This window comes from Hemibagrus wyckioides, linkage group LG11, assembly GCF_019097595.1.
Source record: "Hemibagrus wyckioides isolate EC202008001 linkage group LG11, SWU_Hwy_1.0, whole genome shotgun sequence".
NCBI classification, from domain to species: domain Eukaryota; kingdom Metazoa; phylum Chordata; class Actinopteri; order Siluriformes; family Bagridae; genus Hemibagrus; species Hemibagrus wyckioides.
Genome location: NC_080720.1, coordinates 4,629,719 through 4,656,846, shown reverse-complemented (window position 1 = coordinate 4,656,846; position 27,128 = coordinate 4,629,719). Strand labels below are relative to the sequence as shown.

At 42.5% G+C, this 27,128-nt stretch overlaps 2 protein-coding genes across 6 annotated transcripts; both read left to right on the top strand.

The window, feature by feature from the left end:
- Positions 1 to 91: 91 nt before the first annotated feature.
- trak2 (trafficking protein, kinesin binding 2) lies at positions 92 to 22,930 on the top strand. Of its 5 annotated transcripts, XM_058402705.1 has the most exons (17): positions 92 to 226; positions 5,874 to 6,060; positions 8,078 to 8,221; positions 13,090 to 13,161; positions 13,755 to 13,831; positions 13,941 to 14,057; positions 14,151 to 14,369; positions 15,310 to 15,388; positions 15,496 to 15,626; positions 15,740 to 15,814; positions 15,927 to 16,064; positions 16,266 to 16,345; positions 16,872 to 17,048; positions 17,140 to 17,438; positions 18,025 to 18,474; positions 18,596 to 18,695; positions 19,082 to 22,930. In XM_058402705.1, exons 2-17 carry the CDS (start codon positions 6,006 to 6,008, stop codon positions 19,704 to 19,706), a joined length of 2,838 nt encoding a protein of 945 aa, XP_058258688.1. In that variant the 5' UTR covers positions 92 to 226; positions 5,874 to 6,005; the 3' UTR covers positions 19,707 to 22,930. The 5 variants fall into 5 exon arrangements, with proteins under 5 accessions (XP_058258688.1, XP_058258689.1, XP_058258690.1 ...); XM_058402706.1 differs by lacking the exon at positions 13,090 to 13,161; XM_058402707.1 differs by lacking the exons at positions 92 to 226; positions 5,874 to 6,060; positions 13,090 to 13,161 and adding an exon at positions 12,811 to 12,851 and having other exon boundaries at positions 8,156 to 8,221.
- A 721-nt stretch (positions 22,931 to 23,651) lies between these two features.
- On the top strand, positions 23,652 to 26,941 carry LOC131361540 (gastrula zinc finger protein XlCGF49.1-like). The gene is made up of 2 exons (XM_058402724.1): positions 23,652 to 23,919; positions 24,548 to 26,941. The coding sequence occupies exon 2, from the start codon at positions 24,615 to 24,617 to the stop codon at positions 25,416 to 25,418; it is 804 nt and encodes a 267-aa protein (XP_058258707.1). The 5' UTR covers positions 23,652 to 23,919; positions 24,548 to 24,614; the 3' UTR covers positions 25,419 to 26,941.
- Positions 26,942 to 27,128: the final 187 nt, after the last annotated feature.

Sequence of the window (27,128 nt, the reverse complement as noted above, 5' to 3'; positions counted from 1 at the left end):
CCAGTTCAGATTTTGTCTGAGGACTCTTATTCTCAGATTCCCTTCCAGCCCTTCGGAAACGCCATTTTTTAAAATTTCATAACCAGAAGCACGCGCTGCGCTCCTCCTCCTCGCAGACTTCCGCCCTGCTCGCGCTTTTGTCAGTCGGTGGCTCGTGGGTGACAGAAGCAGAGCCGCGCGCGCGCTACAGGAGAAACCGCTGTTTTAAAAGGGACTTGCTGAAAAGGTTTGTGTGTGTGTTTCATTGCTTTTATTATTTTTCTTTCCTTTCAACTGAATTTATGTATATATACATATATACAGAGTGTAGAAATATGAAACTAAGGAGTATGACAGCAGGGAAGAACCCGGATGTTTTGCTGTTGCGCTCGTGCCAATGTGTGATGCATCTCGGATATACAGTAACATTCCCTGCTTATATAATTCTACCTTAGTTTATTTATACTGATACTATTGTATATTATATTTTAAGTATAGGTCTAGTTTAGATGAATGCACTGCATTCTGCATGGTGGACAGATCCAGTGTGTGCTCCGTCACCTCTCCTCCACAGGAATGCAGCGCGAATTGTTGTTTTTGTGTCAGAGATTTTGTGCAATGTGTTGAGATTTTGTGCAGTGTGTTACATTTTCAATGCAGTCGTATGTTTACATGTAGCATGGGTCCATTCGGTTTAGAGCTTTTGCGTTCACACTAGAAAGCGAACTGAATCAATTGCACTCAATTTTTTCAAATGAACAATAAGTGATTTTTATTTTCCCTTACAAAACCTTTTCGTGTATAAATTAAACACACTTCAATGGGTCATATATACATAAACATATAAACACAATAGATGCATAAATAAATGCTACCCCAGCGTGCTTATATATTTGGTATGGATATATTATTATATATCAGGTATTGCATTGCGAGTGCATGCAGTTTTATATGTCATTATTCCTTTTTTTAAAGCATTGCTCAGGAAATATTATCTCTGTTTGGAATTAATGCATTAGTGTATTTATGCTGAATTTGAGTTATGGTTTACGGTTACTGAGCCGGTTAAAGACAAAACGACTGTACGTAAACGTTATAGTATACAATGTGCATTATATGTACTAACAGACAAATTGCCCTAAATCTATCTATCTATCTATCTATCTATCTATCTATCTATCTATCTATCTATCTGTATATAGTATAGATGCCTAATATTGCCAATACAGCCCTGACCCATCCTGCACTGTGTATTCTGACACCTTTCTATCAGAACCAGCATTAACTTCTTCAGCAATTTGAGCAACAGTAGCCCGTCTGTTGGATCGGATCACACGGGCCAGCCTTCTCTCCCCACGTGCATCAATGAGCCTTGGTCGTCCATGACCCTGTCACCGGTTCACCACTGTTCCTTTCTTGGACCACTTTTGATCGATATTGACCACTGCAGACCGGGAAGAGCTGCAGTTTTGGAGATGCTCTGATCCAGTGGTCTATCCATCACAATTTGTCCCTTCGTCAAACTCGCTCAAATCCTTACGCTTGCCCATTTTTCCTGCTTCTAACACATCAACTTTGAGGACAAAATGTTGACTTGCTGCCTAATATATCCCACCCACTAACAGGTGCCATGATGAGGAGATCATCAGTCTTATTCACGGCACCTCTCAGTGGTCATAATGTTATGCCTGATCAGTGTGTGTGTATATGTATATGGGCTACATGTTTGGATTCATATTTTGGATTTATATTTAGCAGTAATGTGTTTTTATACAGTGTAAAGAGAGATGCAGTGTTTCTACATGTCATTGTATTTATATTTAGCACTGCTGCATTTTTAATACGGTGATGTATTCTGATACAGTGATGCATTTAATATTGATATATTTTGACCTTGATGCATTTTGTTGCAGCGTTCAGCTCACCGCACACAGCCACATACTTAGCGGTGGCACATTTTTGCACAGGTTGACATATTTGAGTAAATAGCTAGCAGGGTTTTGAATGCTAACTGGAGTGAAATGATTGTTTGCTCTTATGTACACTAGATATAAAAAGTCTACATCCTCGTCTGGTAAATAATGTCAGGGGTAAATCATGTCAGATCGTTATCTTTATCCTGGTGGGAATTTGGAGCTGTCCTTGATTCCCTGTATCCTGACTAAATCCTCAGTCCCACCTGTAGAGAAGCAGCTCTGGACCATGATGCTGCCACCACCGTGCTTCACCATCGCTATGATCATCTTTGGGTGATGAGATCTCCTCGTTTTTTTGCCGAACATTTCTTTTACAACTAAGAGTTCCTCGGTCTCATCAAACCATAACACGAAGGAGCTGATGAGACGTGGTCATGTGAGCTTGAATGTCTAGCCACCATCCCCTATAACTCGTGTATACATGTTGAAGAATATGAGATTGTTGTCACTTGCATGGAGAGAGCAGTACTTTTTCCAGGTATTTCTGCGACGGGGGCGTCCTCTTGTCCTCTCTAATGTAGATTCTAAGACAGCCAGAGACAGACAGACAGTCCTCTTCTTGGCTCTTCTTCATTTTCTTCACTTATTGATGATCTTCACGGTTTTACATGGTTCATTTAATGTAGTTTCTCAGACAGAGACACGGCCAGAGAGAGAGAGAGAGAGAGAGAGAGAGAGGCAGAGAGAGAGACACAGTCAGAGAGAGAGGCAGAGAGAGAGACCGCCAGAGAGAGAGACAGAGACACAGTCAGAGAGAGAGAGAGAGAGGCTGAGAGAGAGAGAGAGAGAGACAGCTAGAGAGAGAGACAGAGACACAGTCAGAGAGAGAGAGAGAGAGAGAGAGAGAGAGAGAGGCAGAGAGAGAGACAGAGACACAGTCAGAGAGAGAGAGAGAGAGAGAGAGAGGCAGAGAGAGAGACAGCCAGAGAGAGAGACAGAGACACAGTCAGAGAGAGAGAGAGAGAGGCTGAGAAAGAGAGAGAGAGATGCAGGCAGAGAGAGAGACAGACAGACAGACAGAGAGAGGCAGAGAGAGAGACAGACAGGCAGACAGTTGTCTTCTTGGCTCTTCTTCATTTTGTTCACTTATTGATGATCTTCACGGTTTTACATGGTTCATTTAATGTAGATTCTCAGACAGAGACACGGCCAGAGAGAGACACAGTCAGAGACACAGTCAGAGAGAGAGAGAGAGAGAGAGAGAGAGGCAGAGAGAGAGACACAGTCAGAGAGAGAGAGACAGCCAGAGAGAGAGACAGAGACACAGTCAGAGAGAGAGAGAGAGAGAGAGAGAGAGAGACAGCCAGAGAGAGAGACAGAGACACAGTCAGAGAGAGAGAGAGAGAGAGAGAGAGAGAGAGAGAGGCAGAGAGAGAGACAACCAGAGAGAGAGACAGAGACACAGTCAGAGAGAGAGAGAGAGGCTGAGAAAGAGAGAGAGACAGACAGACAGAGAGAGGCAGAGAGAGAGACAGACAGGCAGACAGTTGTCTTCTTGGCTCTTCTTCATTTTGTTCACTTATTGATGACCTTCAAGGTTTTGCATGGTTCATCTAATGTTATGGAAATACTTTTCTTCTCATCTCCTGACTGCTGGTTGCTTGTTGAAAGTGAGATCCAGGAGATCCACCCAGGTGGGAGGAATCCAAGCAGTTGTGACAGAAACAGCTGGTTTGTGGGTTAATTAGATTCATTTCATTGAGCACAGGGGTGTGTAGACATTTTCTATCCAGTGAGGAACATGATTAAGTGCTGAGTGTGTTGTGTTAAGTTTGAACAAGAGAGACTTCATAAAGGAAGGGAAACCTCAGTGGGTGTGTAGCTGGAGCGTAAATGGGAACTGATGCCGTGTAGGAACTAAAGTCAGTTATTGAGGAACTGAAGTAACATTGGGTGACATGAACAGCATAGATTATCTTGTACCAAGCTTAACATGGAGCTACACTAAAGTAAGTGTGTGTGTGTGTGAGAGAGAGAGAGAGAGAGAGAGACAGACAGACAGACAGACAGAGAGATGGAGAGAGAGAGGCAGAGAGACTGAGAGAGGCAGAGTGTGAGAGAGTGTGTGAGAGAGACAGAAAGAGGGGTAAAGTGAGAGAAAGGTAGAGACGGAGGGAGATGGGTGGGGGTAGAGGGAGAGAAAGGGAGAGAAGCTGAGAGAGAGAGAGAGAGACCAGGACAAAGCACTTCCAGAAGACTGAGTGATTGAGTATGGATTGATTCACTGATAGAGATCAGACACTGAGTACTACTATCAGATCTGTTTACTGTCCTAAACCTCTGACCGGATCATTTGATCATCTCTGTGTTTATCTTGTCTTAAACCACCCCAGAGTTTGTCAGAGTCATCTTGGTTGCTATGACGAAGTCAGAGATCAGAGTCATAGCAGTGTTGTGTGTCAGGTGATACCCAGGGTCCAGATATGATGTTAGGAGCCGTGCAGATATTTTGAGTGTGTGTGTGTTTATAAATCAATATAGTTTGGAGGACAGTAATGTGATGGTGTGATATCTTGAATGCAGTGATGGTAGTGGAGGGAACCGTGTTTGTGTGTGTGTGTGTGTGTGTTACAGGACTGGGAGTGGCATCAGGCAGCTACACTGGCAACTTCCTATACAAATAAGAAGATTAGACAAAAATAGCAGTTGTTCCTTTCGCTCGGGGTGTGGGTGTGTGTGTGTGTGTGTGTGTTTGGGTTGGTGGGTGATGTGGGCAATGTCTCCCACTCATTGTATCTATCTATTTAGCTTCCCATCATTCAGTCTCTCTCTCTGTTTATCTATCTTTTAATCACTCTCTCTGTCTCTGTCTCTCTCTCTCTCTCTCTCTGTCACTCTCTCTCTCTCTCTCTCTCACTCTCTCTCCCCTACTGTATCTCCCCTCCCTCCCCTAAATTATGGTTCTTGTATTGGTGCCCCTGACCTCAGTTCCTGCTTGTGGCTTCTCAAACATGTGGCAGTGACTTAAGGCTTGAAAAACAGGAAATAGCTTGCTCTCTCTCTCTCTCTCTCTCTCTCTCTCTCTCTCTGTCTCTCTCACACACTCACACACTCACACACACACACACACACACACACACACTGAGTTGGACACAGTGATTCACAGCTGTGGATGAATAAATGGCACCAAGTGGGAGATGAAGGGAGAGAGCCATAGAGAATAAACAAATAGAGAGAGAGAGAGAGAGAGAGAGAGAGAGAGAGCGCAAACGTGAAAGAATGAAAACGAGAGAGAGAAAGCGAAACAATGAACAAACTGAGAGAAAAGAGTGATAACAAAAGCATTGTTGAGTCAAAGATTCCCCCGAATGTGTTCACTTTGTTTTTGTTGTTTTTTCAGACAGTTGGAATCCGGGCTGCAGGTTTAATCCCGATTTATAAACTTTATAATTTTATTAACCGAGAAATAAAACGCAGCAGTTCTGTTTGAGGGAAATAATAAACCAGGGCATGTTGGATGAAGCAGATTTACTCTTCCCACCTTGATGCTGATCATTTTCCCATCGCAGCTAGTCATGAAGTGTTTTACACTTATTTGCTTATCTATACAGATATATAAATACTTAATAGTAGATTAATATACCATCATCTTATCTAATATTAACTTTAATTAATTAATTAATTTAAATGAATTAAATTAAGTAAATCAATTAAAGTCATTAAATTAATTAATTGCCAATTGTTTTTAATTGTTATTAGGCGTCATTTCGTTGTTTTGTACCACACACAATGACACTTCAGTTCAGTTTTATTCCTCTCTTTGCAGACATTTACATTTTCTAATTTATTACCGAATGACGCATCGTACTTTTTATCTGTTTATAGTTACGTCGAATGATTTGGAGCGTCCATAAAGCGTTCGGTTTCTGTTATAATTCGATTAGCACTAAGGAGAACGGTGTTGTCGGTCTCTTTCAGGTGGAGGAGGGTGTGTACGAGGTGGAGGCGGGACAGGATGTGAGGTCATGACCAGCCTTTTTTCAAATCACCGTCCCGCGCTTTGGGTGTGATTGAGGAGCTCCGCCCCTCTCCACCCAGCAGCCAGTCAGGATGCTCGAGGTGAAGCATATGAGCGCGGAGAAGAAGGAGACGGCTGTGGGAACAGGTGTGTGTGTGTGTGTGTGTGTAAGTAAGTAAGTAAAGCATGAACCAGTGGCTATATTTATTTCTTGCTCCACTGAACTACATATTCACCCAGCTACAGTTAACATTAGCTGGCCTCAGAGACGGGGCAGTGTCTCAAATCATGCACATCCCCCTTTCTTGTTGATTTTAGGGAATATCATGTTTATCTCTAAGGTTCTGGTTACTATAATAAGTTAGACTATACACTAAGCTACAAAATACACTAGTGATGGTTTATTTATTTCTTAGCCAATCATGAACCATGAACAGGTTGTTACTATAGCAACAGTAATGATATTAGAACGAGTGCTGCTGTAGTAAAATGAATAAATGCCTTCTGACCAATCAGAATTGAGAATTTAACAGCACTGTGATATAAATAATATTAAACAATAAAAATAATACTGTTAAGAGGCATTATATAGTGAGTCTTTTGCGTCATTGTATTAATGAATGCTTAAAATCGAAGAAAAAAAGATCTGATATAACGAGAGACTATTTTAACTTAATAAAAACAGTGACTAAAAGTTTAATAGATATATTTTGTTAACTGTAATCTTTATGATAGGAAATATGCAAAGAAATTTGACTATTCAGGCTATTTTACTTGATAAGACGTCATTCTTCGAAGTGAAACGTCGCGCAACAATATTAGCTAGCCAGATACCTGTAAATGTTTGCATGCAAATAAATCTAGCTAGCTTACATGACAGAAAATAACAAACACATGCTAAGATTATAGGAAAATCCCTAAACAAAGCTAACTTCGAAGATGATTTCCAAACAGAGTGCAATTAGAAACTCCTCAAAATTTAGCTAGAAACTGCCAGAGAAGTACAAATCCAACCAAACGCTCACTAGCTAACTATCATTTTTTAGAGATCCTTTTTGTTAGAGATATTTTGGACTGCTAACTCTCACAGAAACCCTGACTGACATTACAATAAATTCAAAAGCAAAACTAACTGGTTAACCCAAATATTTCCAGACCAAAGTGGCTCAAAGAAAAAAAATCTTGCTAGCGTTCTTGAAACTCCCTAAACTCCCCAAAAGCTAGGTAGCAACTACCAGAGAAGTAAAAGTCCAACCAGCAGCTAGCTAGCTAACCTTTAGAGAAAAATCCACTCTGTTTGAGAATATTTACGACAAAGCTAACTAGCTAAACTTCCCGAATCTTGCTGACATTATGGCGGATCCCTAAAGAAAACTAGCCAGCGAACAATATTTTCCTGAAAACAAAAATTGATTTTAAAAATCACCAAACAAAACTAGCTAGCTAACACCGAGGACAGTTCCCCTCCAAAAAAAAACTACCTAGCTGAGCTCAGACAATTTGCACACACAAACTCGCTAACCCTATAAAAAATCTCTAAACAAAACTAGCTAGCTAACATTAAAGAAAACACCCCAGAGAGGTAAAACATTTTGAAGATAAAGCTAGCTAGCATCATAGAAAATCCCTGCTCTAAATGAGCCGGCTTACGTCGAAAAAGATTTTTTTTCAATAATTATATATAAGAAAAAACAAGCTAGCTGAGATTCCTAGCTTAAAATTTCCTAAGCTAAGATTTCCAAACCCCAAAACTGGCTCCACAGAGATAAATTTAAAACGCAAAAACCTTGCTAATGTTATAGAAAACGTCCAAGCAGAGCAAGCTAGCAATTGTGCGAAAAGTAAAATCGAACTAAAATCTAGCTAGCTTATCTTCTGTCTCTTTTCTGAGGAGATTATCAGACAGTAGCTAGCTAGTAGGCTAACTTCAGAAGCTAAATAACGGTTGCTGATTCATCCAGACAGCTAGGAAAGATGGAGGCGTGAGTCAATAAAAAGTTTATTGTTTGTTGTTTTGTTTGTTTATTTCTTGTGATTATTTTGGGAGCCATTATACTGTGGTATATTGGGGGTGGGGGAGGGGGAGGGAGTTAGAGACAGAAAACATTTCATATTGTGTAATTCTCAGTCCTAACAGGAATGTGTGTGTGTGTGTGTGTGTTAGACGAAGGCCGTAGTGTGTGTGTGAGCAATGCAGACCCTGTGTACGTGTACGAGACTCAGGACTGGATGGTTTCTCCTGCCTGCTCTCCGGATGAACACAGCTCCATCTCTCCACTGCTGGCTGAGGAGACGTTTCGCTATATGAGTGAGTCGTGAGTGTGTGAGAGTGTGTGAGAGTGTGTGAGAGTGTGTGAGAGTGTGTGTGAGTGTGTGTGAGTGTGTGTGAGTGTGAGTGAGTGAGTGTGAGTGAGTGTGAGTGAGTGTGAGTGAGTGTGAGTGAGTGTGAGTGAGTGTGAGTGTGAGTGAGTGTGAGTGAGTGTGAGTGAGTGTGAGTGTGTGTGTGAGAGAGACTGTCTAGTTAAAGGATAGAAGGAAAAACAGGATAGAAACATGGACAGGAAATATAGAATCTGAAGGAGTTGCTGCTTTATTGGAAGACTTTATATTGAGTAGGTGTACAGTGATTTGATCATTTTAAGCGTTTCCAGTCTGTAATGTTCTACTGGCTTCCTGTCGAGTTTCTTCTGAATACCGAACATGCTAAACAGTACATTTGTATCCCTCTAATTTAAAACAAAATCATGATTTTGTATTGTCATCCGTCATTTTGTGTCACTTAATTGTGACTTTGTGTAGCTAAATACTACTACAAATTGGGCAAGTTGTGCGCTAATGTTACAGAAACCGCCTAAACAAAACGAACTAGCTAACCGAAGAACATTTCCAAACATTAACTGGCATCAGAGAACAAACAAAACAAAACGTACTAGCGTAATAGAAATTCCTCATCCTCCCCAAAAGCTAGCCAGGTAACCTGGTAGGATATTCCTGTTTGTTTAAGACAAAGTTAGCAAGCTGACGTCAGAGAAATAATCCATAACATCAGCATTAGGTGAAGTTGAAGCAAAATAAGCTAGCTAACCAAAGAAGATTTTAAAACATCCTGGAAAATTTCCCCAACATGTGCTAGCACAAATGTTCTAGAGCCCTAGCAAATGCCAGAAAAGTCAAATTCAACCAAACGTCTGTCTAATGTTAGAGAAACCTCATACGGTACTAGCTAGCTATCAGTGTAGAAACTCCTCAAACCAAAACTGACCAAAAAAAAGAAAGGCTAATGTCCGAACATGGTTAGCATATATGAGAAATATAACCGCCTAAGTAACTACTAGATAGCTAGCTCTAAGCTAGCTTAAGAGAAGAATAGCATCTGTTAGGGGTTATTTTTATGATAGGCTAACATGAGAAAACAATCCCAATACTAAGCTAAATATGTTTTAATGCTTAAGTTATTTGCTTTTTGTTCTCATGAGTAGATCATCTGCCTTGCTGAAGATCGTTACATCAGCATCTCTATATCGAGACTGAATCCACGGTCAGGGCTGGAAAGAAATCAGCCCCAGTCTCCATTATTCTTCAGTGGATTTTGACCATGTCTCTATGGCGTGTCTGTTATTTCAGCTCTTCACCTCTTATATTGTCTCTCTGCCCGATTGTAAGACTGGCAAAAGTGAGACACTTCATTGCCGTGTGTGTCACTGTGAGTGTATGTGTGTGTGTGTGTGTGCGTCACCGTGAGTGAGTGTGTATGCTGTGTGTGTACCCTGTTCTGTATAGTAGACAGTGCATCCAGGTCTGCTATTTATATACACATTATTCAGTGTCAAGTGTACTGTGTGTGTGTCTATCTGTGTGTGTATGTGTGTCTGTCTGTGTGTGTATGTGTGTCTATCTGTGTGTTTCTGTGTGTGTGTGTGTGTGTGTGTGTGTAACAAGGTCAGAGGAATTTATTGCTGGTCCCTTAAGTGCATCTGACAGCAGATCCAGGGCTAAAGTCACGGGATCGAGGAATGGAGGGAGAGTGGGAGGGAGGGAAAGAGGGACACACGGAGGGGGAGAGAGCGAGAGAGAAGGAAAGAGAGGAGCAGCAGTCATGGCAGTTTTAAACCTTCAGAATGAGGACCTGTATGACTGTTTTGTTGTTGAAGGTCAGAGACTAAAATGCTTTGAGGAGTGTGTGTCTCTGTGTGTGTCTCTGTGTGTGTCTCTGTGTGTGTCTCTGTGTGTGTCTCTGTGTGTGTCTCTGTGTGTGTCTCTGTGTGTGTCTCTGTGTGTGTCTGTCTGTGTGTCTGTCTGTGTGTCTGTCTGCATGCATGACCCCTTCCACCACAAGGTTACCTAGTGTGTGTGTGTGTGTGTGTGTTTTGATTTGATTTGATTTGATTGGTGAGGAGTAAGTATTATGGTACCCTAACAGAGTTTGTGTGAGTCTGACGTCATATCTATGCACCCACTGCTGATGTCATACTTATGTGCTTATTGCTGATGTCATATTTATGTGTCCCACTGCCGATGTCATATTTAATTGCCCCCAGTTGTGTTCCAGTTCATCCCAACAGTGTTGAGTGGGGTTGAGTCAGAGTCAGGGCTCAGTGCAGGACACTGGAGTTCTTCCAGTCCACCCTTCACCCCCACACCATGTCTTTATGGGGGGTCTACCAGGGGGGTCAGTCTGAGACCAGCTGTAGAGGGACAGGGTAGAGCTAGGGCTGAGACGACAGGGTGGACACTGCTTTTACTGGGAGACTATAAAAAGCTAACACGGGTTGATGATATTAGAGGATGGAAACAATGTTGGAAATAAATAATGATGTCATTCATGTGTTCAAGGCTTCCAAAGCTACAGTGTATTATACACTTCGTCAAATATTACATAATGCAGAGGAGTTTGATGACGAAACTCAAGTATCAAACGTGGTGGTGGTGTGTGTGTGTGTGTGTGTGTGTGTGTGTGTGTGAGAGAGAAAGAGACACTGTATGTATAAGACTGTGTGTGTGTGTGAGAGAGAGAGAGAGACACTATATGTGTACGACTGTGTGTTGTGTGAGAGAGAGTGTGTGTGTGTGAGAGAGAGAGAGAGAGAGAGAGAGAGAGAGAGAGAGAGACACTGTGTGTGTGTGTGTGTGTGTGTGAGAGAGAGAGACACTGTGTGTGTGTGTGTGTGTGTGTGTGTGTGTGTGTGTGTGAGAGAAAGAGACACTGTATGTATAAGACTGTGTGTGTGTGTGAGAGAGAGAGAGACACTATATGTGTACGACTGTGTGTTGTGTGTGAGAGAGAGAGAGAGAGAGAGAGAGAGACACTGTGTGTGTGTGTGTGAGTGTGTGAGAGAGAGAGACACTGTCTGTGTGTGTGTTTTATATAATATGTAATAAACACACTCCTCTACATGATTGTTTTTCATGTCAACTTGAACCTGTTTAGTGTTTATTATCAGAATGAAACTGGATCTGAAGGAAGGATTGTTTTACAAGCAGGTGATAACGTGGAGTTTCTAAACCTGCAGTAACACCATGTGTGTGTGTGTGTGTGTGTGTGTGACCTGTATACCTGTATACTCTAAATCTGCCTCATCGCCATGAATCTTCAAACACTCCACTATTCTGATGTGAAATGTATAGAAATCTCAGTATTGTGTGTTATTGTTATTGTTATTATTATTATTATTATTATTGTTGTTGTGTCATCATTTTGTTTATCTGTCTCAGAGATGATTGAAGTGTAAAGTCTTCTTTCTCTGTTCTGATGCCTGTTAAATTTGGGGCCGAGTGTTCTGAACTCTGAGCTCTCGTGGAATAAATAGGAGCAGAGCCAAAAGATTAAAGGTTATACCAGGGGCTTTACATAATAACAAGCTGGGTTTTACACACACACACACACACACCTGAGGGCAAAGAAACAATTATAGAATATATATATATATATATACCATGCCATAGTGTGTAAGTATGTGATTTGGGTATTATTGTGTGGATGCTAGGGTTGTGTGTAGGGGTGGGTGTGTATTGGTGCAGTTGATGTAGATGCTATTATTCTGTGTGTGTGTGTGTGTGTGTGTGTGTGTGTGTGTGTGTGTGTACGTGTGTATTGGTACAGTTGAGGTAGATGCTATTATTCTGTGTGTGTGGGTGCGCGTGTGTATTGGTGCAGTTGAGGTAGATGCTATTATTGTATGGTGAGTGTGTGTGTGTTGGTGCAGTTCATATAGATGCTATTATTGTGTGTGTGTGTATTGGTGCAGTTGATGTAGATGCTATTATTCTGTGTGTGTGTGTGTGTATTGGTGCAGTTGATGTAGATGCTATTATTCTGTGTGTGTGTGTGTGTGTGTGTATTAGAGCAGTTGATGTAGATGCCATGATTGTGTGTGTGTGTGTGTGTATGAATAAAAGTGAGGTAAATAAGAATGTTTGTTTGTTTTTTCTCTGTAATGTGAAGCTTAGTAAGATGTTCCTGTAAGTCCAGAGGGATTAGATTCCACTGGAGCTGTGTGTGGGGTTTTGTGTCATTTCAGTGCAGATGATCATGTTGTCTTCATGACTAAGCAGGAACTGAGAAACCCAACTCCGACTTGGAAAATCTTTCTCAGGAGTTTCTCAAGAGCTGGGAGTTCTCCTTAAAATCACTTCTGTGTGTGAGTGGACAAGAAATAAAGTCACACTCCATACCTTTCAGCAGGTTTTTGACAACAGAGAGAATAAAATCTGAATAGTTGTGTGTGTGTGTGTGTGTGTTTGTCTTGAGGTGTGTGTGTGCCATGAGGGGTGTGTGTGTGTATTTTGATGTGTGTGTGTGTGTGTGTGTGTGTGTGTTTTGAATTGTATGTGTGTGTGTGTGTGTTTTGTGTTTAATATAATCATTAATATCACATTATGAATCTTCTCTTTGCCCAGGTGTGCTGTCTCTCTGGGTGAGGGGCGGAGCCTGTGGTCAGGTGCTGAGGCTCTTTCCAGCTCTCCACTCATCCCTCCATCACTTTCTCTCTTTTTCTTTCTGTGTACTTAACAACCCATCTCTCTCTCCCTCTCTGTCTCTCTCTCTCGCTCTGTCTCTCTCTCTCACTCTCTCTCTTTCTCTCTCTCTGTCTTTCTCTCTCACATCTTCCTCAGCTGATTAGACCCTGAAAAGTCTAGCATTTAACATTGTTTCTCTCTCTCTCTCTCTCTCCCCAGCTTTTCTCGCCCTGGAGCCCTCCTCTTCCTCCTCCTCCTCCTCTCTCTCCCGCTCTCACACTTTCTCCAAAGGTATCTTGCTCTATAACTCCTCTTATTTGCTCGCTTTGTGTTCTTTCTTTTCTTTTTCTTTCTTTCTCTTTATCTATGCTTGTTCTCCCTCCCTCTCTCCCTCCTCTGTATTCTAGTGGTGCATGTGTCGTAGCTCCACCCACGTGCTCAGTTTAGTGTGTTTTGCTGTAGGTGTGTGTGTGTGTGTGTGTGTGTGTGTGTGTGTGTGTGTGTGTGTGTGTGTAGTTTTGCAGTGGCAGATTAAGTAGCTGATTATTACAGCTTTCTAGTGAGATACCGTGGGAAACCTTTAGAGACTAGATTCTGTTTCCTGCATGCAAGGAATTGTGGGTAGTATCGATGTGTGTCCATGTTTTTGTGTTTGTGTAGCATAAGCCTTGTGTATGTACATTGTGTGGTTGTGTGTAAGCATGTAGGCATGTGCCAAGTTTTTATAGCACTGTCACAATTCCATAATAATAAATAACTAAATAATGTATCTGTGATCATTGCATGCCCTTTATTGGCACATGCCTACTTGCGGTGTGTGTGTGTGTGTGTGTTTGTGTTTGTGTGAGACCCCATGCTCACTCAGTCTCACTATTTCTCTGTAGTTCTCACCTCGGACCGCGTGGAGCAGATGACCAAGACCTACAATGACATCGAAGTGGTCACACACCTACTGGCCGAGGTACGTAACCTGATGGAACTGTTTTAAACAGCCATAACCTTTACCAGATCACTGACTCGCACTCTGACTCTGAATCTGACTGTGTTCAATTTTTAATTCAATTGGACAGCGGGATCGGGATCTGGAGCTGGCTGCTCGGATCGGTCAGTCTCTGCTGCAGAGGAACCATGTCCTTCAGGAGCGCAACGAATCGCTGGAGGAGCAGCTCACACAGATGCTGGATCAGGTAAACACAAACACACACACACACACACACACATGAAGCAGGGCTGTAACCACATAGACAGTCTTATAGAATAGAGGTTGTGGTCATCTCCAGGTCCACCAACTACAACATGAGCTGATGAAGAAGGATGAGCTTCTGCGAATGGTTTCGAGTGCGAGTGAAGAGAGTGAGACGGACTCCAGCTCGTCTCCATCGCTCACCCAGGCTCCTTCTAATCACACACTCACCCACACGCTGACACTCAGCCAGCTGGAGGCGCTGCAGTGCAAACTGCAGGATCTCGAGGAGGAGAATCACAAACTACGGGTAGAGGTGAGGGACATGCACACGCATACACATGTATGTAGCTCATCTAGGAGGCCCTCTAAATATGTAGCTCAATCAGGAGGCCTTCTTAACATGTAGCTCATCCAGGTGGCCCTCTCAATATGTACCTCATCCACGAGGCTCTCTCAATATGGAACTCATCCAGGGGGTCCTCTCAATATATAGCTCATCCAGGAGGCCCTCTCAATATGTAGCTCATCCAGGAGGCTCTCTCAATATGGAACTCATCCAGGGGGTCCTCTCAATATGTAGCTCATCCAGGAGGCCCTCTCAATATGTAGCTCATCCAGGAGGCCCTCTCAATATGTAGCTCATCCAGGAGGCCCCCTCAATATGTAGCTCATTCTGGAGGGCCTCTCAATATGTAGCTCATTCTGGAGGCCCTCTGTATATGTAGCTCATTCAGGAGGCTCTGTCAATATGAAACTCATCTAGGAGGGCATCCTAATATGTAGCTCATCCAGGAGGTGCCTTCAGTATGTAGCTCATCCAGGAGACGCTGTCAATATGAAACTTATCTAGGAGGGCATCTTAATGTGTAGCTCATCCAGGAGGCTCTGTCAATATGTAGCTCATCCAGGGGGCCCTATCAATACGCAGCTCATCCAGGGGACCTACTCAGTGTATAGCATATCCAGGATGCCCTCTCAATGTGCATCTCATCCAGGAGGCCCTCTAAATTTGTAACTCATCCCAGAGGCCCTCTCAGCATGTAGCCCACCCAGGAAGTCTTCTCATTATGTAGCTAAGGGATCCAGGTTTTGGGTTAAAATATCCTGCCATTGGACCACTAGCTGCAAAGCATGAATGAGCCACATTCATATTTTCCAGATATTTTCCAAACATTATGGTGCACAAAATGCATTAAAATTTTGATATCAGTCTCGTTCGATCACAACACACGATTTCAAATGTACGTCTGCAGGCGAGTCAGTTGAAGAAGGAGACCATCACATACGAGGAGAAAGAGCAGCAGCTGGTCAGCGATTGTGTGAAAGAGCTCCGTAAGTTCAGCCTGTATAATGTGCTGCCTTTGTTTTGGTAACTCTTGATAGACGAATGATTAAAAATAAATTGAGGCTAAGTGTGTGTGTGTTTGTGTGTTTCTCAGGTGAGTCAAACACTCAGATGGTGAGTCTGACTGAAGAACTCTCTCAGAAGAACGAGGATCTTATGAAACAGCAGGAGGAAATCTCCCAGCTCCTGTCACAGATAGTGGAGCTCCAGCAGCGCCTCAAACAGGTGAGATGATGAAGAGGGGGAACCCGAGAATAGAAAAGAGAGAGAGATAGAGAGAGAGAGAAAACAAGAAAGCAGATGAAGAGGAAATGGTGATTGTGTGTTGATGTTTACAGTTAGCATTGGAGAAAGAAGAGCTGAGGATTCATCTACAAGCCTCAAAGGAAGCCCAGCGACAGCTAACTGCTGAGGTACACACACACACACACACTTAGAAGAAATAATACTACATTACCATATTTTAGTTATGCTAAATAACAAGCACAGTGCTGCATGTAAAGTATGTGTGTGTGTGTGTTTTAGTTAAATGAGCTGGCCGACAGGAATGCGGAGTGTGTAGGGATGCTGCACGAGTCTCAGGAAGAGCTCAAGGAGCTTCGCAGTAAAAACACACCGTCTGTAGGCCTGCGCAGGCATCTCTCACACAACATCTACCCCATGGTGAGACACACACCATTTCTCTCTCTCTCTCTCTCTCTCTCTCTCTCTCTTATTCACTCTCTCTTCTACAGCACATACAAAACTTTCACTTTACAGATGGAAGGAAGAAATGTTTCTCTGTCACACTATATCTCACACTAACATGTAAAACACACCTCTCCTAAATGAATACCTTTCTCTCTCTCTCTCTCTCTCTCTCAGGAGTGTCTGGCGGCTGAGATTGAAGGCACTATGAGGAAGGAGATGAGTGTTGAAGAAGAGATCGCATTTCAGGACCAGAGGTAATACAAAGACACAATAAGTTACAGTTCAGACATGAGATAAGATTCCAGACATGTGTCTGATGAGTAAATACTGCAGGAGGACCCCAGGGGTAGTTATGATCCACTTGCACAGTGATGGGATGATGATGATGATGTCATCACTCTTAAAAAAAAAAAAAATATCATAGTATATACACCTCATGTTATACAAACCTACTGTATGCAGATATGTTTTAAACTTTCTATGGTTGCATTTCATCATTAATGGGTCTTACACATGTATACACACACACACACACACACACTACTTTCAACTGGTGATTGGATCTTCCATGTCCTTGGACTATAAAGTTAAACATGTCTAATGCCACAAGTGTTTGGCTTAACAGCACTTTGTAAACGTTTATTATATTATATGGTTATATTATATTATTATATGATTATTATATTGTAGCTGTAGGTAAACTACATCTGGTGTAAAATGGGCTTCAGTCCTCTGTATGCACCTTTGGATTAATCCATGCCCCTCGATGTTGTGTTGCAGGTCGAGCAATAAGCGTGTGTTTCAGACAGTGAGGTCAGCGAATGAGTCAATAACGCGAGCAGCAGCAGGGACGCCTCCTATTCCCGGATCAGGACACTGCGGTGTGGTGATGACATCACAGCCGTTTCACTCCAACACACACCCCACACCTGAGGATACGCCGCACGGCATGGACAAGTGAGTGTGTGGTCTCTGTGCATCGCGTGTTTGTCTGTGTGACAGCACTGTAGTGACCTGTGTGTGTGTGTGTGTGGCGTGTTTCCTTCAGCAGCGCGTGCGTGGGCCGTCCCGGTTCTCCTGGAGGAAGCGACCTCGTCTCTGCGCTGCGTCGCCTCACTCTGAGGAGACAGAACTTCCTGTCTGAACGTCAGTACTTCCAGGCCGAGAGAAACAGGAAGCTGCAGGAGCTCTCTGACGGGGCGGAGTCAGAGGGTGGTTGGAGTGGCTGCAGCTCTCCAATGGGAAGCATCCGCTCGTCCTTCACCAACCTATCAGATTTCTCCATGTCCTCCAGTTGCTTTAAGACCTTTTTGCCTGAGAAGCTGCAGATCGTAAAACCCATGGAAGGTGAGTCCTTAATAAAAAGTCCCCAATAGTGCCCTGCTCACTACATCCTACAGTGGAGCACTTCAAAGTGTACTCATATAGGAAGCATTTTTTGAATGAATTTGTATCCTCATTATCAGTCCACTGGTGGACATGTCCCAAACTACACACCCTATTCACTATATAGGGCACATGACCACCATCATAAATGCCTTTCCATCATCAGTCCATTGTGGATGTGTCCTAAACCACTTCCTTTACTCCCTGTTTATTAAGTTAAAAAATCTCAAATGGCTTAACATGGTCAGTCTACTGTGGATGTGTCCTAAATCACACATCCTAATCACTATGTAGTGCACTTAAACACCATCAGAAGTGCACCATCATTCCACCTTGGACATGTCCCAAACCACACGACCCTGTTCACTATGTAGGGCACATAAACAGCATCATAAATGCCTTTCCATCATCACTCCATTGTGGACGTGTCTCAAACCACAACCCCTGTTTGATAGTTAGGGCACATGAACACCATAACAAGTGCCTTGCCATCATGGTTGTGTCCCAAACCACATCCCCTCTGACATTTGTCCTTTACCTCCTGAAGGCTCTCTGACCCTACACCACTGGCAGCAGCTGGCAAAGCCTCACTTGGCCTCCATCCTCGATCTGCACCCAGGTGTGGTCACTAAGGGCTTTAGGCCCCTCCCCCAGGATTCTGTGTATCACCTGAATGACCTTGAGGAGGACGAGGAGAACGACAGAGTGCCGTGGGCGGACAACACGAAGGGACAAGATGGGAGGAAGACAGGAGAGGAGGGTGAAGATGAAGGGATCACATTCAACGTGCACTCGTCCTCCACTCCGGACGGAAGGAAAGACAGGAGTGTTTTCACGCCACTTAAAGCCCCGCCTCTTTCACCATCTATAAGAGTGTCTCCTGTCTCATTGGCTGCTGCTGTGACCTATGACACTTTAGTTAAATCGGTGACCGGGTCAACGGCACTTCCTGTGTCCCAGCCAGACGCGAGTGTTACTACAACAGCGCCCTCTATAGGTGAGAGTTTATTGTTGTGTTATTGCACCTCAGTCTTCTGATCGTTTCTATAGTAACAACTAACACAGGGCTCTTATTAAAGACACTAGTGTGTGTGTGATTTTTTTTTTTTTCTCTAAAGCAGTGAATCCTGGGAAGTGTCAGAGCTCCACCTTCTCCACCTACACCTTCACCACCTGCCGCATCCTGCACCCCAGTGATGTCACACAGGTCACACCCAGGTACTGCTCTCTGATTGGCTGTTGATTGTCTTAGTGTAGTTCGTTTAATGTGAGTGATTCTTTCATCATCTATCTGTCTGTTTCTTTTTTCTGTCTCTTTTCCCTTTTCTCTCACCAAATTCTATTTCTCTTTTTTTAATAACTCCCATCTTACACTTTTTTTAAAAATCACTCTCTTTTTTTCTTCTTTCAAATTTTTCTGCTCCCGTTTTGTTTGTTTCTTTGTTTGTTTGTTTGTTTGTTTCTGTCTTTCTTTCTTTCTTTCTTTCTTTCTTTCTTCTTATTATTTTTTTCTCATGTTTTCTTCCTCATTTCTTATTTTTTTCTTTTTTCCATCACTATTTCTTTTCTTTCTCTCCCTCTCCTCCCCTCATTCCCTCCCTCAGCTGTGCCTCCACCCCGAGTTCTCTCCGCTCCGTCCCCTCCACCCCGGTCACCCCGTGCAGGTTGAGTCTGGGTGACTCGTTTCCTCCTCGCCGCACCACAGCCCCCCCTGCAGGTCTGGCTAAGCTCCTGTTGGAGAAAGGCATCTCTGCTCAGAAAGTAGCTCCTCCCTCCAAACTTCCCCAGCCCCTACACCTGCCCCCCAACACCCCTCCCAACTCCCCCTGCCCCTCCCCTGTTCCCTTTGAATCAACCTCCACACTACCTGACAACTTTCTGGCATCGCGGCCGGCCGAGCTCTTCCTGCAGGATGTCTACGGAGTGAAACCCGACCTCATCGAGCGTCTGCGCAAGCTCGGATTGGACAAAAACGTCATTCGGACGGAATCGGACGCGGCACACCAATCGTCCACTCTGTTACCGACAGGAGGAGGAAGCTTATTGGTGGGTTTGAGACGGAACCAAAGCCTGCCTGCTATGGTTGGTCAGCGCAGCCCGTCCTACCCTGCTCCGCCCCCTCACCCCACCTCCCTCGCTCTGCCTACTCCACCCTGGGGTAACTTGAAACCACGCCCTACTCGTAGACACGCGTCTCTTTCACAGGCTCCTCTTCCACATGAGCACTGAAGGGCAGTTGGATGAAATTGTATTTTGTGGGTGTGACTAGAGAAGATGGAATAATCACTGACCTTTCTTGACCTTTGTTTGCCTTCTTATAAACTGACAGACTAAAAGGCATGAAGAAGAGACGCACGCTCTTCTGTTGTGGCTTGTTTCAAAAAGCACAATTGTGTAAATAGATTTTTGGTGTAGTTTTAGGCCTAGTTTTACGTAGCAGCAGGAAATCTCGCATGTCCTGATTTGACCTGGGGCAACAAGGGTCAGGCTTTTAAAGGGCGGAGCTCAACATTGACTTATTGTTTGAAAATTCTAGCTTCATCACATAGTAGCATATTTATTATTGCTAGCAAACTTGATAATATGTTAGCCTCACTGTAGCTAGCATACAAGTATTTAGCTCAACTTGGTAAATAGCTTACCTGACCATAGCTAGCTTGCTAGCAAACATGACTAGCTATGTATGATTATATAGCTGCTGTTGGAGCGCTAGTTTAAGGGATTAGCTATTAGCTAAAATAGGACAGCTCTGTCCTTAGCAGCAGCCTAGATTAGCAAATTAGACCGGGATTGTGTAAATAAAATCAGTGCTATACACTAAGCACCACCCTTGTTGACTCAGGAATGAGGACTTGCAGGAAACACTGATCAAAATGTTACGCTAAGCTTTTATTTTCCCCTCAGATATGACCGTTCTGCTTCCACCATACACTCTTTCCTCACCGAAGCGTCTCAGAGTTTACCCTCAGGCGCCGTCACGCCGTCTGTTCATCCTCCGGGCTCTGCAGGGTGAGAAAGGTGAGAGCAAGTGGATCAGGGGTATATCGCATGTAGGGTGGAGAGATGAAAGTGTGTTACAGAATGAAAAGTAGCGCCTCGGGTGCGGATTTATTTATTAGCATCGAGGGTCTGTGGTAAGTCGAACAGGAAGCTAGATAAAGATGGATGATGAAGGTGAGACGAAGGTGATGAAAATGAAAAAGGGGATTAAGAGAAACTGGAGGAAGTGAAAGGACGAGTTCGCAGAGCCTCGGGAAAGACGGCGAGGCGACACCGAGTCATTGTTTAATCCATTCCCGGCTAGTTTCCACCCCGCTGATGTCTACACAGTACTCTTTACCCAGCATGCATCTCTGCCTGATAGCTTAATCACAGTTTAGAGCACATTTTATAGCAGGATCTCACAATCGGTATTCTATCAGGGATTCAAAGCTGCATTAGGTGAGTGAGTCTTTTTAATGTTCTCGAAGCGCAAACCCCCTAGGATCAATGGTCTCCTATCATAGTCCGGTGTCTATAAAATAACTCAAGGGAAGCCGCAAACTAGCATTCCGGTCAGTTTTTCCCTGTGACTTAGTACATTATTGCTGACAAACACATCTTAATATTTTTCACGCTCTAAATATCATCCAGGTTACCTGTTCAAGTGAAGGGAAAAAATCGACTATCGACTATAAAAGCCGCTTAAAGAAACTATTTTTAGGGACTTTATGTAGAGGCGCAATAGGAGAGATGGGAACATGCTCGTCTTATTTAATTTGTATTGTGTTTATTCTTATTAAGGGAATGTGCATGAATTTGCCTCACAGAACAGTAGTTCAATCCTGAGCTTGGGATACTGTCTGCCTGGAGGTTCTCACCTTCTCTCCTTGTCAGTCTGGGTTCTTTGGTTTCCTTTCTAAAAACGTGCCAGTAGGTGGACTGGCTTCTCTAAATTGCCCCTAGGTGTAGAGGAGTGTGTGAAAGTGTGTGCAAACGGTGGCTTTTAATGGACTAGAGTCCCATTTACGTTTGAGTAAGCTCTGTGTGATACACACCACAGACTTGATCAGGTCATTAACACTCTTCATCTATTGGTATAACTTCAGTAGCGTGTGTTCTGATTGGCTGAGAGCAGTAACACACACATTTCAGTATCAGAACCAGCCAATCCGAATGGTATTTTCTGGTGACGCTCAGTCGGTTCCCCTCGTGATCTTCCACCGTCTCCACTTTGCCATCGATACATCCTCTTTTTCCCCCCTCCATTCAATGTACTTATTTATTTTAACCCATTAACATGATATTTATTACTAAATGACCACGTAATGACCACAATCAAGTGTCCTAACCATAAGCTAGTGGCATGAAGGAATTTTATTAAGCACTTTTATTTGGTATATCGTAATATATGTTTGTACTGTTGGTAAGTTTAAGAAGGGATTCGCTTTTTAAAAACTTTATTTTTTTGTTATTATTTTGTTTTGTCCTGGTCTAAACCAAAAAACGAATGATTTGACCAGTGTGTTTTTTTTTGTTTTTTGTTTTTTTGCTGGCTGGGCTTTATTACTGTTACTCGATCCGTATGTACGATTGTTGTTGCGAAGTCTTGCTTTTTTGTGCCATTGGATAATACACTGAAAAGTGGGCAGGGCTTGTAACCTCGCCAAGGCTTTAGATATTTATCAAATGTAGTTTGCTGAATGAATTTATTGCCATATGATACGTGGACTGTACAGGATTTACACGATGTTGGAACGTTGATAGGAACCCGAGCACGTGATTTGGATTCGATTTGGCTCCGTCATCAGTGTGCGTACACAGTGTTTAAATGAATTGATGGACAATTAAATGCGTATTGTCCATTTATAACGGATTTTAGTCTGGCCACTGGAGCTACAAGGCGAACGTCGACGAGGGATTTTCTGCGTATGCAAACACAAATTTGTATCTATTTCACGCAAATGATCTAGATGAACGTTTAAAACACCATTTTTAATAACTAGTATAGAGAGTATCACTTGTATTTAGGCTTAAATCGTCAACTACAGTATAGTATTGTGTATCATCACTTCCAGCTTTCAGACAATATAATGCTTATCCAAAAACGAGTTGCAAGATACTTTCTTCATGTTTATAGATTAGTCTAACTTTCTCCTAATGACATATATATTTCTGGAAAAGTTTTCGCTTCAGAAAGATTCGCTTTGTAGCTCGAGTCCAAAAACTAAACCGTACTGGACACCGAACGTGTCTTACCTGCCACCACATACATGTCTTAGCCGCACAGATAATCATCCTCATGTCTTTTTCTCACCTCAGAGTGAGCGATGAAGATGTGTTTGTGATGAAGATGTGGGGTTTTTTTATTCATTCGATGAGCACAGAGAGATGACTGTTGTCCTGTCTAAAACCTAATCAGTGCTGCCTCTTTCTTTTTAAAAAAAAATAAAAATAAAGCAAGGAAAAAACAAGTTCGTGTCTTTGCCTCTTTTTTGTTTTTCTCACCAACATTTCATTTAATATTTATTTTAATAGCAGATAGTTCAGGTAAAATACTCTGTGTAAGCTTGGTTGGTTTGTGATTAGCATGATTAGCATTGGTAAAGGAAGAACGTTTGTTTTGGTTTTTCTTTTCTTCCAGCTTGTTTTGACAGCTAAGCTAAGCTGTCAAAAAATATATTATTTTTCACCAGAACCATTTATTAGAATTGCCTGAAATGTTTTAAACTGTAAAAAAAATAATAATAAATAAATTAAAGGAAAAGTACGCTAAGAAAAGTGTCACAAAATGGCGGACAGTAGAGGACGGTAATGTAGGCAAAAAGTTATTTGCCAATAAACGGCCCTGTTTCTCTTATTTACATTATTTTTTTCATGTATTTGTCATAAAGGTTTGGATTTTAAAAGCACACTTGAAGTTTATAGAGTTTAAAATATTTTTTTATTCTGATTAAATAAGACAGAAATGGCAATCATTACAGTACTGTTATCTAAATGAACTAGAGGTTCACCAGATCTTAAAAATATCCACACAAATAAATTTATTTATGACATTCACCTCTACACTTGTTTAAATAAATGAATAAAGCCTTCAAACAAGGAAAATGAGTTCTATAGCAGCACCTGAGGCACCATTTTAACCATCATTACAATAGAGCCCCAAAGCCAACAGTTGCAAATGTTCTTTATGAATTATGCCTTTAATATATCAGTTTTGACAGCATCTATGATGACTTCAGGCCTGTATATTATCATCGAAATCATTTTTGTGTGAATTAAAACCAATAAATGATGCGTTTTGTTTTGTTGGTCATTTTGTTTCGTGGGTGAAATACACAGTTGTTCACGCTAGGGGGCAGTAACGCTCTCAAAACTAAACTGCTACTAACTCCAAGAAAACGACGACGAAGAAGAAGAAGAAGAAGAAGAAGCAGCGCTGCGATTTTGCAAACGCAGCCAGGTGAGCCTACCGTCAAAATAATACATTATTATTATATTTATTTAAGTTCTCTTTAAGTTAATCATGGTATCTGTGTCTGAGATTGTTAACTACGTTCGACTTTAAATCCTGCTCGTAAGGTTTAAAGTTATATGAACGCTTGCTAGCTGAGCTTGGGCCGTATTCCAAATACGCTCCAATGTTCTTTCAAGGTGCACTACGTAGGGTATGATTTACTAGTAGATGCGCCCTAAATAGTGCACTAGTTATCCAGTAGGGCTTTATTTTGCATTCAGCCTCGTCTGAACTGATGATTAAGACTAGGACGAGTTTGTTCATTTTCTTTGAATTATTAGCGTCATTATTAGAAATAAATTAGTTGAAGTTGATTTTTAGACTAAGAAGATGAAGTTTGTTAGTTTTGGTGTGTGTGTTTTATTCCAGACATTTTGTTTTGTTATTAATTTAGACTTAGTGATTGAATTCTTATAAAATGTTAATTCATTAAAATCAGACATGCCTTTGACTATACACCAAAATGATTGACTTGTTTTGTCTAATGGTTCTTAGATTTATCCGTATGGATCATGTCTTCTTGCTTCATACACGGAGTTTATTATTATTTTTCTGTTTATTTTCTTTGTTCCAGAAATGATAAAACATCTCAAACAAATCTCAAATTTCCCCTCTACACATCAAGAGCTGCCACGACGACGATGTCAGAAGAGATTAAACACGAGAACGTACCCGTGAGGATCTCCAGCGGCCCGGAGATTTCGTCGGGAATTCAGCACATCGATGTGACGTGGAGAGAAACGCAGCCGGCGGCGTACCAGTGCCCTCGGTGTGGGAAGAGCTTTAAGGATCTGGGAATTCTGGAAACGCACTGCTGTGGAGAGAAGCCGTATTACTGCTCGGAGTGCGGCAAGAGATTCCTCGAGCGCAGGCACCTGGAGCGACACCAGCGCATCCATACGGGAGAGAAGCCGTATCGCTGCTCGCACTGTGAGAAGAGTTTCACCCGAGAGGACACGCTGCAACAACACCGACGCCTTCACACCGGAGAGAAGCCGTATCGCTGCTCCGAGTGCGGGATGAGTTTTACACAGCAGAGTACTTTCCAGCTCCACAAGCGCGTTCACACAGGAGTGAAGCCCTATGAGTGCCTGCAGTGTGGGAAGAGTTTCCGGAGGCAGGACACACTGCAGCAGCACCAGCGCATTCACACCGGCGAGAAGCCTTACCACTGTTCCGAGTGCGGAAAGAGTTTCAGACAGCAGAGTCACCTCCAGCTGCATCAGCGCATTCACACAGGGGAAAAACCTTACCAGTGTTTATATTGTCCGAAGAGCTTTAGCGACAGTCGCAATCTTAAAACGCACCAACACGTTCACACAGGAGAGAAACCGTATCACTGCTCACACTGTGGACTGAGATTCACTTATTTGAGCGTGTTTAAGACGCACAAGTGTGTTACAGCAGAGGGGTCACACGTGAAGCTGTCCAGTCAAGAAATGTAACTCTTACTGTGTTTCATGATAGCTCTTGTGTTGAGCCTCGACACATGTTAATGATAAAATTTATCACCACATGTAATCCATCATGATCTGGCTCTCTGGTACACAGCGAGGACCAGGTTAAGGGTGAAAACAATGGCATCTAATGTGAAAAAAGGTCAGGGACGGGGGGATACAATGTAAACATGTGCACTTCATGTCCAAAAGTATGTGCACCCCTCCCTATCTGTCTGTGCTTTGTTAAATATCCCGAATTCCACATAAATTCCCCCTTTTACTCCTATAATAAGCTCCAGTGTTTTCCACTAGATGTTGGATTGCGGCTGATGGGATTTGTGATCATTCAGCTACAAGAGCATTAGTGAGATCAGACACTGATGTTGGGATGTTTGATGAGACTCCAGTTCCAGTTCATCCCAGAGGTGTTGAGTGGGGTTGAGTCAGAGTCAGGGCTCTGTGCAGGACACTGGAGTTCTTCCACTTTCTCCAACCTTCACCTCCACACCATGTCTGTGTGCTTTGTGCACAGCTGCGTTGTCATGCTGGAACAGGGTTTGGTTGCAAACAGAAGATGTTTCATACAGTTGTGGATACATTTTGAATTCAAAGGGAGTTGTGAACATTTTGAAGATGCTTTATTATATACAGCAGGTGGCGATTTTTAGTTGTTTATATTCTTGAAAACCTTCTCCACACTGTATTTGCTTTGCTGTAAAGTATTTTAAATAGGGCTGTAACGGTTAGTCTGCATCACCATCATTCTTTATGAAAGGTGTCAGTGTGGACTTATGTACGTGTTTATTTAAGTATTTACAGGAATATGATCGCACAAGCCTCTGTTTTTTGGGGTAGAATGTAATTCCATAGTGAAGTCAATGGGACAGAAGCAGCACTGATACTAATGCAGCACACAGCGTCATGTGAAAAGCTGTTTTCAGCCTAGCCTCAGACTTCATGCCAACGAATCATCAGCTGAACTGAATTTGAAGTTCAGTAGTTCAGGAGTTTGAAGTCGTCATCTAATTGGTTGGATTGTACAGGATTTCTGGGCGACGGTTCACCTGGAAACAAAGCTGTTGTGAAGAAATGTTACGAAACTGTGACAAAGAGCACTTATGAGGATCAGCTAAACGCTGGACTTTTCCAAATGATGTAAAGTTCACAGACTCGTTAATTTGCACGACTTTTTTTTTTAAACAAACCATCTATGGTCGCACACCAGTCTGTTTTTTTTAACGGACTTTACATTTTCATGCCTTTAAACATAAACAAAATAAACTGTGATTGGTTGCTTTACATGTCAGTCAGACCCTCTTTTTGGCGCTTCCTTGGCCAATAAATGGGATGAGGAAGCTTAGTGGTTAAGGTGTTAACTACTGATCATATGGTTGTGAGTTCCAGGACCACCAAGCTGCCACTGCTGAGTTGTATAAATGCTCAGTTGTATAAAATGAAATAAAATGTAAGTCGCTCTGAATAAGGGCGTCTGCTAAATGCCAGAAATGTAAATGCAATAAACGCCACTTTGAAGTCCATCTTCTGCCTTTGGTCTGAATGTTTATTTTCACCCCAACACTTTTAATGCAAATACAGACTACCTGCTTAGATAGCAAGAAGCAGAAGGGAGCTCAAACCAAACCAAAATAAAAAGGTTTAATATAACAATGAATGCATCACAATGGAGAGCTAAAAAAATCTCAAGTCTCAAAGGAG

Bases quoted from the DNA above. Each gene is read 5' to 3' on its own strand.
- trak2 (XM_058402705.1), top strand. From the start codon at position 6,006: ATGCTCGAGGTGAAGCATATGAGCGCGGAGAAGAAGGAGACGGCTGTG. The intron at 15,389-15,495 runs GTAAGTTCAGCC...TGTGTTTCTCAG, and splicing joins CGATTGTGTGAAAGAGCTCC to GTGAGTCAAACACTCAGATG. The intron at 17,049-17,139 runs GTGAGTGTGTGG...TGTTTCCTTCAG, and splicing joins ACGCCGCACGGCATGGACAA to CAGCGCGTGCGTGGGCCGTC.
- LOC131361540 (XM_058402724.1), top strand. From the start codon at position 24,615: ATGTCAGAAGAGATTAAACACGAGAACGTACCCGTGAGGATCTCCAGC.